The sequence below is a fragment of the Hylobates moloch genome, unplaced genomic scaffold (assembly GCF_009828535.3).
Source record: "Hylobates moloch isolate HMO894 unplaced genomic scaffold, HMol_V3 SCAFFOLD_18, whole genome shotgun sequence".
Classification (NCBI taxonomy): Eukaryota; Metazoa; Chordata; class Mammalia; order Primates; family Hylobatidae; genus Hylobates; species Hylobates moloch.
Genome location: NW_026652293.1, coordinates 46,462,381 through 46,478,529, shown reverse-complemented (window position 1 = coordinate 46,478,529; position 16,149 = coordinate 46,462,381). Strand labels below are relative to the sequence as shown.

The 16,149-nt window shown below is 48.7% G+C and overlaps 1 protein-coding gene across 1 annotated transcript in view; it reads right to left on the bottom strand.

Annotated features, from left to right (window-relative positions):
• DHCR24 (24-dehydrocholesterol reductase) overlaps positions 1 to 16,149 on the bottom strand; it is a 34,017-nt gene that overhangs the window by 3,185 nt on the left and 14,683 nt on the right. The window contains exons 5-8 of the mRNA XM_032137670.2: positions 14,947 to 15,210; positions 8,910 to 9,053; positions 1,187 to 1,384; positions 584 to 762 (exon numbers count right to left, since the gene is read on the bottom strand). Coding sequence (XP_031993561.1) covers positions 584 to 762; positions 1,187 to 1,384; positions 8,910 to 9,053; positions 14,947 to 15,210 — 785 coding nt within the window. The remainder of the gene's footprint in view (positions 1 to 583; positions 763 to 1,186; positions 1,385 to 8,909; positions 9,054 to 14,946; positions 15,211 to 16,149) is intronic.

Below are 16,149 nucleotides of genomic sequence, written 5' to 3'. Positions count from 1 at the left end.
TTAGTTATCCGTCGCCCTCTGCCATCCCCAGGCAACTACTGATGCACTATCAGTACGGATTCATGTGTGTTTTTGGGAATTTTATATGAAAGGAATCATATGGTACTGTTTTTTCCTGGCTTTGTCCATGTTCCACTCAATAGTTTATCCAGGCTGTTTTCTGAGCAATCCTCTGTCCTGGGCCTCTCTGCGGTTTTCATAGTCAGGAATCCCTCTCTCCTTAGCTTTGGCCTTTCCATCTGGAGCAGTCGCCCCTGGACACAGCTAAGCCCACACCCATCATCTGTCCCATGGGAAGGAGTGGGGTGACTCCCAGGTTTCTGGCTGGAGCTGCTGGGAGCGTGTGACGTGTTCACTGGAGGAGGGGGTGCAGGGAGAAGGGGGCAAGTAGTCCTGCAAGCCCACCCCCTGCCTATCTTCACAGCTTAACTCCTGACCCAGAGGCTGCCACAGCTCCAGGGGCCCTAAGAAACCAGTTGATAGGCCTGGGCTCCTGGTTCTCCATAGAGCTGGCCTCATTCCCCTGGAGCAGTACCCTGGGGCTGTCAGCTAGAGGGACCATACTGTACTCTGGGCCACTCACCCATGCACGCTGCGGACAAACTTCTCCAACTGCCTCATGCAGGACCTGGCTTCAAAGTGTTTCACACGCGGCTCCCCATATGCTCCAATGTCGATGTAGAGCTCTGCCTCATTTCCCTTGGGGTGCACTAGGCCTGGCTGGCTGGGCAGGATGAATGGACACAGCCAGATGGGGTAGACCTGGGTAGACCAGGGAGGTGGGTATTGGTGCTTTTTCTCCAACAGGTGACAGGCTCATGGCTGGCCCGCTCATACCCACCCAAATGAAGGCTTTGCAGCATTCTCAAGACCCCCTCAGGTGCTCTCGGCTTCACTCCCTGCCCCCTAGCCCTGGCTGAGAACACCCTGACTCCACCACCCTGGAGGACACAATCGGAGCAGGTCATGGGAGTGCTCAATGCCAGACCCTACGACTCCTCTCCCAGGGGGACCATCACTGAGTGGGCCGAGGCCTCAGCAGACACAGGGACAAGGACCTCATCTTAAAGTTGGGAAAATACCCAGAGGGCAGGTGTGCCCAAGGTCGGTCACACAATTCAGGGGAGGAGACCATGGATTCCAAGGGAATGTGCCTGGTGCGCCCTCCCTGGCCTGCCCCACTCACGTGGATGTCGTTTTGAAAGGTGTGCAGGGCCTGCTGCAGGCACTTCATGGGCACCAGCATGTCCTGCACCACGTGGTGCTGCTCGTACAGCTTGCGCAGGGTCTCACCCTGGGTCAGCTTCAGGAGGGAGATCTTGGGAGGCACCATCCAGCCAAAGAGGTAGCGGAAGATGGGGTTGTTGCCAAAGGGGATGATGTCCTGGAAAACAAAGATTAGGGATGGAGAGAAAAAAACCAACAAGGGTTGAATGTCTCCAAGTGCAAGGGGCCAGGGGCCAGGTCCCATTCTGTGCTTGACAGAAGCATGCCTGGGTCCAATTCCCCTCTTTGGAGGGGGTGTGATGGGACCTAGGACTTTACCAGTCCAATCTAGGTTTGCTTCTCAGCTCTGTCATTCACCAGCAGTGATAACCCCGGGCTAGTTACTTAACTTCTTTGAGCTCAGTTTCCTTATCTGTAAAATGGGCCTTGTGAGGATAATGAGATATTAATACCAAGTGGAAGGCACTCAACCCTGTGCCTGGAGCGCAATAATGAGGTAGCTATCATTCCTGGTCTAGCTGTTGAATGAGCATAGTGATACTCAGAGAACTTAAGCAGACTCCCTAGGGGCACACAGCCAGAGACAGCTCTCATGGGGTGGGTACAGTCTGGCTCAGGTTGGACAAGGAGCCCATTGGTTTGCAGCATCCCTTGCTCACAGCCTGACCACCCGCCTGGCTCCCCCAGTTCGGTCTCCCTGGAAACCCTCCTGCGCAGAAGCTGTTCTCTTCCATGCCTCAAACTGCCACGAGGCGGGAGCTTCCTCGCTCAGCACTGCTGCCTCCTGACGATGCCCCCCACTCCCCTCCAGCTCTGCCCACCTCCAACAGAGAAGACTTTGGCCCCTGGGTCAAAATCTTCCTCCCCGCTTGAGTCCTGCCATGTTCCTGAGGGTCCCCAGTGTCCACTGATGACCGATTCTCACAGCTCCGGGAGCCCTTGAGTCCAAGGCCGCTCCTCCATTCATTAAACAGTTCCAGCCGGGTGCGGTGGCTCACGCCTGTAATCCCAACACTTTGGGAGGCTGAGGCGGACGGATCACAAGGTCAGGAGATCGAGACCATCCTGGCTAACATGGTGAACCCCCATCTCTACTAAAAATACAAAAAATTAGCCGGGCGTGGTGGCAGGCACCTGTAGTCCCAGCTACTCAGGAGGCTGAGGCAGGAGAATGGCGTGAACCTGGGAGGCAGAGTTTGCAGTGAGCCGAGATCGTGCCACTAAACTCCAGCCTGGGCGACAGAGCAAGACTCCGTCTCAAAAAATAAAACAAACAGGCCGGGCGCGGTGGCTCACGCTTGTAATCCCAGCACTTTGGGAGGCCGAGGCGGGCGGATCACGAGGTCAGGAGATCGAGACCACGGTGAAACCCCGTCTCTACCAAAAATACAAAAAATTAGCCGGGCGTGTTGGCGGGCGCCTGTAGTCCCAGCTACTCGGAGAGGCTGAGGCAGGAGAATGGCGTGAACCCGGGAGGCGGAGGTTGCAGTGAGCCGAGATCGCGCCACTGCACTCCAGCCTGGGCGACAGAGCAAGACTCCGTCTCAAAAAAATAAAAAAAAAATAAAAAAAAATAAAATAAAATAAAACAAACAAACAGGAGCTAAAACTATAAAACACAGGGAAAAATCTTCATGACACTGGATTTGGCAACAATTTCTTGCATATGGCACCAAAAACAGAGGCACTAAAAAATGGAATATAACCCAAACCATTGAATCACACTTTTTTTTTTTTTTTTTTAAAGACAAGGTCTCACTCTGTTGCCCAACCTGTAGTACAGTGGCACGATCACAGCTCACTGTAGCGTCCACTATCTAGGCTCAAGCAATCCTCCCATCTCAGTCTCCTGAGTAGCTGGGACCATAGGCACACACCACCATGTCTGGCTAATTTATTTTTGTTTTTTGTAGAGACAGGGTATTCCTATGTTGCTGAGGCTGGTCTTGAACTCCTGGGCTAAAGCAGTCCTCCTGCCTCAGCCTCCCAAAGTGCTGGGCTTATAGGCGTAAGCCACTACACTCCGCAAATGACACATTTTATTTTCTATTTTATTCATTTATTTATTTATTTAATTTATTTTTTGAGACAGAGTCTCACTCCATCATCCAGGCTGGAGTGCAGTGGCGTGATCTCGGCTCACTGCAACCTCCACCTCCCGGTTTCAAGCCATTCCCAAATAGCTGGGATTATAGGCATGTGCCACCATACCCGGCTAATTTTTTTTTTTTTTTGAGATGGAGTCTCACTCTGTTGCCCAGACTGGAGTACAGTAGCATAATCTCGGCTCACTGCAACCTCCACCTCCCAGGTTCAAGCAATTCTCCTGCCTCAGCCTCCTGAGTAGCTGGAATTACAGGTGTGTGCCACCACACTTGGCTAATTTTTGTATTTTTAGTACAGACGGGGTTTCAGCATGTTGGTCAGGCTGGTCTCGAACTCCTGACCTCATGATCTGCTTGCCTCAGCCTTTGTATTTTTAGTACAGACGGGGTTTCAGCATGTTGGTTAGGCTGGTCTCGAACTCCTGACCTCATGATCTGCTTGCCTCGGCCTCCCAAAGTATTGGGATTACAGGAGTGAGCCACCGCGCCCAGCCTCAGCTACTTTTTTGTATTTTTTAGTAGAGACAGGGTTTCACCATGTTGGCCAGGCCGGTCTTGAACCCCTGACCTCAAGTGATCCACCCGCCTCAGCCTCCCAAAGTGCTGGGATTACAGGCATGAGCCACCACACCTGGCTGACACATTTTAAATAGGTGAATTATATGGCTTGTGAATTATATGACAATAATAACTGAACATCCACATGCAAAATAATGAAGCTGAACCCCCACCTCACACCATAAACAAAAATTAACACAAATTGTACCAAAGACCTAAAAGTAAGAGCTAACATTATTAAACTCTTAGAAGAAAACATGGCATAAATCTTAATGACCTTAGACTAGGCAATGATTTCTTTAAATATGACACCAAAAGCACAAACAATAAAAGAAAAATTAGACAAATTGGACAATGCCAAAATTTAAAACTTTTGTGTTTCAAAGGACACCATCAAGAAAATGAAAAGGCGACCAACAGAATAGAAGAAAAAATATTAGTAAATTGGCCGGGCATGGTGGCTCATGCCTGTAATGCCAGCACTTTGGGAAGCTGAGGAGGGAGGATTGCTTGATCCCAGGAGTTCAAGACCAGACTGGTCAACATAGTGAGTCCCTGCCTCTACAAAATATACAAAAGTTAGCCAGATGTGGTGGTGCATGCCTGTGGTCCTAGCCACTTGGGAGGCTGTGGTGGGAGGATTGCTTGAGCCTGGGAGGTGGAGGTTGCAGTGAGCCGAGATCATGCCGCTGCACTCCAGCCTGGGTGACAGAGTGAGACCCTGTCTCAAAAAAGTAAAAAATAAAAATACAAAAGAAAAATAAAATAGCCAAGGCCAGGCGCGGTGGCTCACACCTGTAATCCCAGCACTTTGGGAGGTCAAGGTGGGTGGATTATGAGGTCAGAAGATCGAGACCATCCTGGCTAACATGGTGAAACTCCGTCTCTACTAAAAATACAAAAAATTAGCCAGGCGTGGTGGTGGTGGGAGCCTGTAGTCCCCGCTACTCGGGGAGCTGAGGCAGGAGAATGGCGTGAACTCAGGAGGCGGAGCTTGCAGTGAGCCGAGATACAGCCACTGCACTCCAGCCTGGGTGACAGAGCATGACTTCGTCTCAAAAAAAAAAAAAAAAAAAACTTTTGGTGATTTAAAACCCACAGAGAAGGTCCTGACCACGCCTGGCCTCTCTGCCCTTGGCCTTCTTTCTTTACATTCCAGTGATCTTATCTTCCACATGTCCTTGGCCACCGGCTCTCACAACATACCCTGGAGGAGGGGACAGAAATTACTACCCGTGGGGATCCAGTGTGGGAGCGCAGAAGTGAGCCCACTGGCCACATGTGGCCTAATGACTATTTCTGTAAATTTGGTTTTACTGGGGCCAGTCATCCCTATTCACTTATGTACCGTCCTTGGCTGTTTCCGTGTGGCAGATCTGGGGAGCTGTCATAGATTCTGTGGCTTGGAATGCCTAAAATATTTGTTGTTTGGCCCTTTAGGAAAGTTTGCTGACCCCTAGGCTCTGTCACCCTGCCCTACATTCAGTCTCCATAGCTTCCACTGCAAGTGTTTGCTCTCAGCCATCACCGCCTCTCTTCCTAGCTTACGCCCTCTAGTCCTCTGACTTTAATGCTCCACTCCACCCAGGGCATCCTGTCCACCATATCAGTCCCTTGTCAGTCCCTGGGGACCTCTCACATCCAGCCTCCCCTCCATAGCTGGCTTAGATTTCATCAAAACCACAACCTTGGGTCCTCACTCTTGCCTACACATCACACTCCCTGCAAAACCTCAGCCATGGTTAAATATAACTGCCTACTCTGTACCCCACCAACACAGATTCCTGGGTGAAAACCCACAACCACAGGGCTGGTCTCACTGTAAATTCATGAATGTGAATCCCTGGTAGGCCCAGTGCTGCCTGGCAATGCCACAATGTTTCCCCAGTTAATTCATTTCCCACTCTCCGAGGGACAGCTTCACATCTCTTCTCTCCTGAAACCATCAAAATCCTCTCCCCTTTCATCTCAGCCGAAATCCTTATTTCATTGAGAAAATAGAAGCAATCAGAAGAGAACTCCCACACCCTCCCACCACGCTATGGTCCTCCCATTAGTAGCAACTGTAGCCATTAGTACTGCTTCCCTCCTGACAATTGGATGAACTTTCCATGTGCCCATCAAAAGGCAACCTCTCCACCTGAGCTCAGGAGCCACTCCACTCCCCTACTCAAGACTTCACCCTATCAATATACCCTCTCTTCTGCATTGTCATTTTCCCCTCCACTGGATTGTCATGACTGCCATCTCTCCCATCTTAAAGCAATCACACAAAGTACCTTCACCCAGCCATCACCTTGTTTCTCTGCCTCTCTTGATAGTGAACCTCAGGTTTGTTTTCACTGTGTCCACTGCCTCGTCTCCAGTTCTCTCTCAAACCCACTGGTCAAGGATTCACCCCTATTGCTTAAAGTCAATGATGACATTCCTATGGCCAAATCCAGAGGTAGAGTCTCTGTCTTCATCTCCTTCAGCAGCACGTGGCACAGTTGCTGGTCTTCCTTCTGAAACAGTCTTCCCTTGGCTTCTGGGATGCCACATCCTCCTGGTTTTGTTCCCCTGCCCTGGTTGACAGCACTTTCTCCTGCCCTTGGCTGGTTCCTCCTCCCCTAACCTGCAGGGTGCTCCAGGGTCTTGTCTATCCACCCTCACTCATCTCCCTCCATGGCTTTAGAAAACATTTCTCTGTGGCTGAGGCTCCAACCTCCACTGAACTCCTGAAGTCCCGACACACGTCACTGGCTCCTGCTGTCATCCCACCTGGACATCTGAATGGCTTCTGATTCCCCTTTCCAGTCCCCTCCCCCATGTTTCAAATGGCAGTCAACCTTGGCCCTGAACCTTGGAATCACATCCATGGCCGATCTGTCTGGAAATCCTGTTGGTTGGTTTAACCTGCACTGCATCTCCCAGATTTGACGGTTCTCCTCTGCTGCTGCCCAGACAACAGTATCTTCCTTCTTCTACTCTTCCACTCTTGTCCACTCCCACCCCCATCCACTCTATCCAGCTGTCACAGTTATTCTTTTAAAACAAAAATCAGGCCATGCCACTTTCCTGTTCAAAGCCCTCATTGGCTTCCTATTATACTTAGAATAAAATATAAAGTCTTTCCTAACCTACAAGGAGCCATATGATCTAGCCTCTGGTGGCTGTTTGACCTCATTCCTCACCATAGCTCAGCGTGGGCATGCTGGCCCTGAAGGCTTCTTGCTGTCTTTCAAACACATGCAGCCTTGCTGGGACACCTGGATAGCTATATGCAAAAGAATGGAGCCTGGACTCCTACCCCACTCAACAACCTAAATATTACAGCTGCAATTATAAAGGTCTTTGAAGAAAACATAGGGGCTTGGACTTGGTAATAAATTCTTACATATGGCACTAAAAGCACAAACAAAAGGGAAAATAGATAAATTGGAATTCATCTAAATTAAAAACTTCTGTGCATCAAAGGACGTTACCAAGACAATGAAAAGAAACCTACAGAAGTGGAGAAAATGTTTGCAAATCATATATCTGATGAGGGTCTAGTATCCAGAGTATATAAAGAACTCTTACATCTCAACAACAAAGACAAATGACCAAATTTTAAAAGGGGGCAAAGGATTCAAATAGACTTTTCACCAAAGAAGATATACAGAACAGCTAACATGCACATAAAAAGATGCTCAACATCATTAGTTTCAAGAAAAATGCAAGTCAATACCACAAACCCACCAGAATGGCTATAATAATAATACTAATAATTTAAAAACCAGAAAATAACAAGTGTTGGTGAGAATGTTGAAAAATAGAGCGCTCATACATTGCTGGTGGGAATTAAAAATGGCACAGCCTCAGTGGAAAAGAATTTGGTTGTTGCTCAGAAAGTTAGACACAGAATTAGCATATGACCCAGCAATTCCACTCCTAGTTCAATATCTCAAAGAACTGAAAACAGGTATTCAAACAAATACATGCACATGAAGGTTTGTAGCAGCATTGTTCACAGTAGGCAAAAGGTTGAAACAATCCACATGTCCATCAACAGATGAGTGACAAAACAAAATGTGGTATCTCATATAATGAACTACTATCCTGCCATAAAAAGAAATGAAATATTGATACATGAAAACATTATGCTATGTAAAAGAAGCCAGTCACAAAAGGCACATACTGAATGATTCCATATATGTGAAATATCCAGAATAAGTAAATCTACAGAGACAGAAGATGAATTGGTGGTTGCCACAGGCTGGGGAAAGGGGAGAGAGTAGGGAGTGGCTGCTTAATGGGTATAGGGTTTCCTTTTTGGAGATGAAAATGTTTGGAACTACACAGAGGTAGTGCTTGCAAAGCACTGTGAATGTACTAAATTACCCTGAACTGTCCATTTTATAATGGTTAATTTCCTGTTAGCCCAGCTCAAGCCCTGGGCTCTGGCTGTCCCTCTGCCTGTGAACAGAGTTCCAGAGTCCTCCCCAGAGTTGTTCCTGGCCTGCCCTCCCTATGTTCAGGTCCCTGCTCACAAAGTCATCTCCTGAGGGGTTCTTCCTGACCTTCCCCCACTTAAAGTGTCACTGTTCCTCATCCACCCACCCATCTACACATGCAACAGCAAATTCTCACTCACCTTTCACAGCCAGGCTTGGCTGTTACCTCGAGCCCTAGGCAGAACTAGCCACTTCCTACCAATGTTCCTGCGGCCCTTTACAGTGCAGGGATCTGTCTGCTCACCGTGGCTAGAGGCTAACCCTTCCTCAAGGGCGGAACAGGTCTGTGTTCCCCAAAGTACCGGCCTAGGGGCTTACTCCCCAGCACCAAGCAGATGCTTGCTAAGAGCCTGCTGCTTGAACTGAAGGTAGTCGGTTCCTTCAGAAGGAAACGACCGTGTTGCTGCTTGAGAAGTCGTTGCAGTTCCTTAGGACAAAGCCACTCTTTACCCTGAAGGGAGAGAGTATGGCTACAGTGTTAACTGTCCGGGCTCCCTGCCCAGCTGGCCCGGAGGAGCCAGGACTACAAAAACCCAAGCCTCACCTGGAGCTCCCAGAAGATGCTGCGCGTGTGGCGGTGGTAGTAGTGTCTCAAGGGAATGTACTCCAGGCCCTCTCGGTTTGTCTTCAGATAGTTCTCCACGTGCTTAAAGAACCACGGCTTGTAGTAATTGCCAATGCTATTCAGCTGAAATGACAGAGGGCACTGTGATCAGCCTGCAGACAAGCGCCCAGCGCCATCGGGGCGTAACAGCGACACCCGGCTTCTGTTCAGCACTCCTGGCCTTTTCAAAGCTCTTTCATGTCTATTACTGCCTTTGAGACTCTTGAAAGCTGGTGAGGTTAGGCACAGTGGGTATCCTCTAGCAGAGAGAGCAGGAGCTCAAAGAGGTTAAGTGATGTGTGCCCAGGGCCAGTGAGTCCCCGACAGTCTAGAGAACTCAGCGACCCCAGCCTAGCCTGGTGCAAGTGTTTAACAGAGTTAAACATTTAACTGCCCTGATGCAGTGCTCCATGCAGGGGAATTCCCTCCCTCCCTTCCTTCCCACCTTCCCCGAGGCCAGGGAAGCACGAACTCTGGGCATGGGTCAGCCCCTCAATGCGACCCAGGGCTCATGGCACTAACTGGTCATGGCACTTTCCCTGCTGTCCCTGGACCAAGCTCCACAGTCCTCTGGGCACAGCACTCCCCAGGCAGCCACCATCGTCTGGAGGATGCTCAAATGAATAAGGCTCATACCTCCCTGGCCCTGGGGGCTCCCCCACCCAAATCTTCTATTGAGCTGATGTCTCCTTCAGCCCTAAATGGTCATGACTCAATGTGCTGTGTGCCTTGGGATGGCTGAGCTTCTCCGGGCCTCAGCTTCCTCATCCATAAATGAATTCTGGCAGATGCTCTGGGGGAGAGGCAGGGGGGATCCTGGAAAAGCACAAGCTTCAGGGTGGGCAGCTCGGGACACACCCAGTTCCCCACCAGCTGTGCGGCCTCAGGCAGGTCATCTCTGAGCCTATTTCTTCACATGTAACATGACAATAAAAATACATACTTTGTGGGAGTTATTTGCCTATTAGAAATTACATACATATGCCCACTGTTTTTAAAAAATAGGACCATCTTTTTTTTTTTTGTTGAGATGGAGTCTCGCTCTGTCACCCAGGCTGGAGTGCAGTGGCATGATCTCGGCTCACTGCAAGCTCCGCCTCCCCGGTTCACGCCATTCTCCTGCCTCAGCCTCCTGAAAAATGGGACCATCTTACACGTATTGTTTGCCAATTTGCTTTTTCCATTTACAACACACTTAGCAGAGCCTAGGCAGGTTACTTAGCATTTCCGGAAGACTAAAAGAGATGATGTAGAAAGTGCCAAGCACGGTGCCTGGTCCACAAGTGGCTGGAGTATCAGTCCCCACCCATTCCCTTGCTGACCTGCTCTACCCTAGAGCCAGGCAACCCTTTGCCCTGGATCTCTGGCCTCCAGCACTTGCAGCTTATCTGTGTGCCACCTGCTTGTGCAGGCCCACCCTGCTGGTAAGGCCACCCTGCTGGTGAGGCCACTCTGCAGGGATGAAACTGGGGCTAAAGAGCCTATTTGCCCAAATTAGTTTTGGTGTGGACGGTATGGGGCAGGGCAAAAAACACTCACGCTGGCCTCTGCCTGCTACTGTGAACAGGGGAACCCAGCAGGAAACAGAGCAACCTGATCTAACCCCAGGTGAGGCGTGGCACATACCTGGCAGTGGCAGCAGCTGCATAATGAAAGTGAGACTTAGGGCCACCTGGATACAGGCGCTGCTGGTGCTCATTGATGCATCAGGAGCCATGCAGAGAAGCCCAGGACATGGGAAAGAACCCAGATAGTCTGCCTCTTCCAGGCACACACCAGCTGAGGTGGCCAGGTGGCTGCACGAGCTCCAGTCCACCCCAGCCCTTGACTGCAAGCCACTTCCTATCTCTGGGCCTCCTCTGTGAAATGGGGGCAGGCTGCTTCTCACAGGATTGCAGCAAGCTTTACACGGGGCAGTGCCTGCAGAGGGCCCATCACAGGGCCTGGCACACAGGGACAAATTCCTGAATGCTTAGAAACAGAAATGTTTGGAAGCAATGCTCCTAAAATGAAATGCCCAGATGTCTAATGGCATCCACCACTCTGCCCCAGCCCTGTTCCCATCGGGCATCAGGGTCTTGTTCACTGGAGCACTTGGCAAACATCCCTCTGCTGCTGATTCTGGGAGGGCCTTTGGGTAAGGCTCTCTGTGCCTCACAGTCTTCTCCTTGGGAAATAAGGGAATCAGTTCAGGTCTCCAAATATTTCAAAAGCTGGGTAAACCCCTCTGCCAAATCATAATCTTAGGTGGCATCTAATACATCAAATGGATGACAGCAGAGCCACTTTGGGTACAGTGGGGGTGGTGACTCCCCTTGGTCCCATCCCTCAGCTTTCCTATCCCTGAGAGCCTCAAGGAACACCTCAGAGCAGTTGGAAAGCTCTGGTCTAGATGTCCTTGCTAGGTGACTTGGTGCTAGGTGACACACACTGTCTGGGCTTTGGCTTCAGGCAGATCCAGGGGCCCAGGAGGGCCAGAGCACTTCGGCTCAATGTCTGGTATTGCCACCGCTGTTCCAGGACCTCCAGCACTTACTGCAGTGTCCCACAGGGAGCAATGTTTGCATGGTGCTAAAGTCTGCAGGCTGATATGTCAGGGAACTGACAATGAACCAGGAGTCAGAAGCTGGAATTTAAATCTGTTCTGTGCTAGCTGTGTGTCCTCAGAGAAGTCTCTTTCCCTTTCTGGGCCTCATTTCCTTATTTGTAGAGAGGATTGCACGGGATGATTTTATAGCCCTTCACAACTTTAAAATGTTTTAAGTATGTATATAGGTATAGATTAAGAGTCTTAAGGGATGCCTATCCTTTGATCTGCGATTTTATGTTAAGATATTACTCAAATTGGCCGGGCGCGGTGGCTCACGCCTGTAATCCCAACACACTGGGAGGCCGAGGTGGGTGGATCACGAGGTCAGGAGATTGAGACAATCCTGGCTAACACAGTGAAACCCCGTCTCTACTAAAAATACAAAAAATTAGCCAGGAGCAGTGGTGGGTGCCTGCAGTCCCAGCTACTCGGGGAGCTGAGGCAGGAGAGTGGCATGAACCCAGGAGGCGGAGCTTGCGGTAAGCTGAGATCCCGCCACTGCACTCCAGCCTGGGCCACAGAGCGAGACTCTGTCTCAAAAAACAAAACAAAACAAAACAAAAAAACAAAAGATATTACTCAAATTACAGACAAAAGATGTTCATTGCTCCATTAATTAAAATAATAAAAAAATTGGAAGCAACTTAAATTTCCAACTATGGGCATTCGTTTCCTCAATGCAAGGTGCAATGCAAGGTTGGCCATTCTAATTGGGATTCTTCAGTTCTAATAAGAATGGACATTAACAATGACGGTTATGAAGGCAATGTAACAACAGGGGGAAATGCTTATCACAATAAACAAGAAAAAGGCTGGGTGCAGTGGCTCACGCCTGTAATCCCAGCATTTTGGGAGGCCGAGGCAGGCGGATCACCTGAGCTCAGAAGTTCAAGACCGACCTGGGCAACATGGTGAAACCCTGTCTCTACTAAAAATACCAAAATTAGCCAGGTGCAGTGGCATGCGCCTGTAGTCCCAGCTACTCGGGAGACTGAGACAGGAGAATTGCTTGAGCCTGGGAGGTAGAGGTTGCAGTGAGCCAAGATCGCACCATTGCACTCCAGTCTGGGTGACAGAGTGAGACCTTGTCTCAAAACAAAACAAAACAAAACAAAAAACAAGAAACAAGAAAAGACAAATGTGAACAAGTGATCACAGCTGAAGACAAACAAGCTCCAAAATGCTGCAAAGAGAGGCTCACCCTCACGAGTGATCCAAGAACTGCAAAATAAAACGAGATACTATTTTTAACCCTATCAGATTGGCAAAAATGAAAGAGTGATCCTATTTAGTGTTGGCAAGAATGTAGGGAAAAAGGTGTTCTCACAGACCATTGCTGCAAGTAGGCATAAACACAGCTCTTCTCGAGGGCTGTTTGGTCATATCTATTAATATTTAATGTGCTCAAACCTTTGTGTAACAAAGTCCATTTTTCTGACTCAATCCTACACAAATATTTGTACAGAAGGACAGGATAAATGTAAGAGAGTCTTAAATCTTCAGTGCAATCTTATTTGTAAGAGCAAAACAGTTTATGCAACATAAATGTCAGTAAGGGCTAAATTAGCCCAATTATTTACATGCAAAAATGGGATATTACAGAATGAAATGAAGACATGCACACATACATACACATACACACACACACACACACACACACACACACACACACACACACACACACAGAAATAGGTCTCGGCTGGGTTTGGTGGCTCACCCCTGTAATCCCAATACTTTGGGAGGCTGAGGTGGGAAGACTGCTTGAGGCCAGGAGTTCAAGACTAGCCTTGGCAATATAGCAAGACCCCATCCTTACAAAAAAATTTTAAAAATTAAAAAAATTAACCAGGCCAGGCACAGTGGCTCGCACCTGTAATCCTAGCACTTGGCTTGGGAGGCCAAGGCAGGCAGATCACCTGAGGTCAGGAGTTCGAGACCAGCCTGGCCAACACGGTGAACTCCATTTCTACTAAAAATACAAAAATTAGGCAGGCATGTGGCGCATGCCTGTAATCCCAGCTACTTAGGAGGCTGAGGCATGAGAATCATGTGAACCTGGGAGACAGAGATGGCAGTGAGATGAGATCACGCACTGTACTCCAGCCTGAGCAACAGAAACTCCATCTCAAAAAAAAAAAAAAAAAAAAAAAAGTTAACTGGACATGGTGGCACACGCCTGTAGTCCCAGCTAATTAGGAGGCTAAGGCGGGAGGATTGCTTGAGCCCTAGAGTTCAAGGCTGCAGTGAGCTGTGATCGTACCACTGTACTCCAGCCTGAGCTACAGAGACCCTGTCTCAAAAAAAAAAACATAAGAAAATAAATAAATAAAAATAAATAGGTCTTGAAGAATGCACACAAAACTGTTATACATAAGTGGTTACACCCTGGTGTAAAGAGATGCACTTTAACTTTTTCTTTATATATTTCAGCATTGTTATATTACTTTTATAATTTAAAAACTTTCAAAAAAATCCATACACAGAAAAAGGAAATAAATACAGTTGTCTCTCAGTATCCACGGGGGATTTGTTCCAGGATCCCCCAAAATCCATGAATGCTCAAGTCCCTTACATAAAATGATTTAGTATTTGCATATAACCCTATGCACATCCTCCTGTAGACTTTAAATCATCTCTAGATTTCTTACAATACTTAATACAATGTAAATGCTATGTAACAGTTAAGGAATAATGACAAGAAAAAAAGTCTGTCCATGTTCAGTTCAGATGAAACCATCCATTTTTTGCCCCCTGAATGCTTTCAATCTGCAGTTGGTTGAATCCACTGATGTGGAACCCACAGACAAAAGGGGCCAACTGTATATCAAACACATTAGCAACATTGGCTTTGGGTCATATTTACAGGTGGAGTCTTTTCTTTCCTTTTTACTTGTTTGTACCTTCCAAGTCTCTTAAGCACAAATCCTTTCTAAATGGAGAAAAAACTGCTAATAAAAATTACATGGTATATGTGGAAGGAATGTCAATCTAGATTCCAAGGCATCAGATCGATTACTCGAATCTTGTGGAAGTTTACATTACCTCTTTTAAGTGTTGGGATTATAGGTGTGAGCCACTGTGCCCAGCCTACATTACCTCTTGAAGACTCAGTTTCCTCATCTATAAAATGGGTTTGCTATAAGGACCAAAGATTACATCCACTAAGAGACAAGCACATCCCAGGTGGAAGGGGCAGAGTAGATGAAAGCTTCCATCACTGTCTAATACATTCTGACGACAGATCCTGTTGCCTGTACCCCAGGTGGGTTGACCCAGGCAGCAGCCTTGAAGAGGTGGCTGCCAGGGTCAGGATAGGGGAACCGGCTCAGTCCCAGCACACTCATGCCTCCCCAGTCTTGGTCTGCAGCAGCCGACACCCTGGCTTACCTTGCTGGGCTCTGCCTCATCTGTCATGACCCCTGTCATAATGACAGCCTCATCCAGGGAGTAGAGCAGCCCTTCCACGAAGTGGTTCTCCTGCCGCTGGGACTCGTGGGTGAACTTGGCACAGATAGCCTCCAGGCCCCGCACTGGCTCGAAACGCAGCTTGACGTACTTCTTGGCAGGGATGATGCGGATCTCGGCAGCCACCAGGAAACCCAGCGTCCCACAGGACCAGGGTACGGCATAGAACAGGTCTGAGTTTTCGGACTGTGAGACAGAATTGATGTGAGCTGAAACCTTGGGCCCCACATGGTGGCATGCAGTCAGTGGGGGAGCAAAGCCTGGGAGAGTCCCTATTCTCTCACTCTCTTGTGTAAACCCAAACAATGAGCTTTACAAACTGTGCTTGCTGGGCTTTAGTTTCCTCTCTGCAGCTTCGACATGACATGGAACCTAATACTGCCCTCTGTCTCAGGGACCCTCACTGAGAGAGCATCCTCCTTCTCCCATCTAGGCACAGCCCCTGACCCAAAGGCTATTCAGGAAAAAGCTGGGACTGGCACTGCTGCCCAACGACCCACAATGGCAGGGGCATTGCACAAGGGCAGGAGTCTAAGGCCAGGCCTTAACACCCTTAGTGGGTGTCAGGCAGTGTAGCTGGGGAACATTAAAATGCCTCCCTTCTGAACCATTACTGAAATTTACAAGGCCTTTCCCAGTCCATCGGCTTGTGGGATCCACCCCCGACAGAGCCCAGGGAGAGCGCCAGCACCTCCTTATGACAAGTAAAGAAACTGAGTCTCTGAGAGCTGCCATGACTCACCAAAGTCTTCTCAGAAAAGTCAGCTGCAGCAACGCTAGGGCTCAGGCAAGACCACCTAACTCCCCAGCCAGCGTTTTTCCTACAACAGCTCATCTGCTTCCATAAATCAATGTCCAACCTCATCATTTTATTGTTTTGACATGTCTTGGACACAGACAACTTTTCCTTGGCCATTCTGATTGGGATTCTTTAGTTCTAATAAAGCTCTTTTGAGAAAGTCCAGCCATGGCTTGCCCTTACTAACAGGACAGCCCTGTGCTGTCTCCACGAAACCTGAATGCTCTTGGTGGTGGGCACAGTGAATGCAGCAGGGCAGGAAAGCTGAAGCAAGGAGGCTCTGCCAGCAGGCTGGCAGAAACCTCAGGAACAGCAGCTCTAGGCCA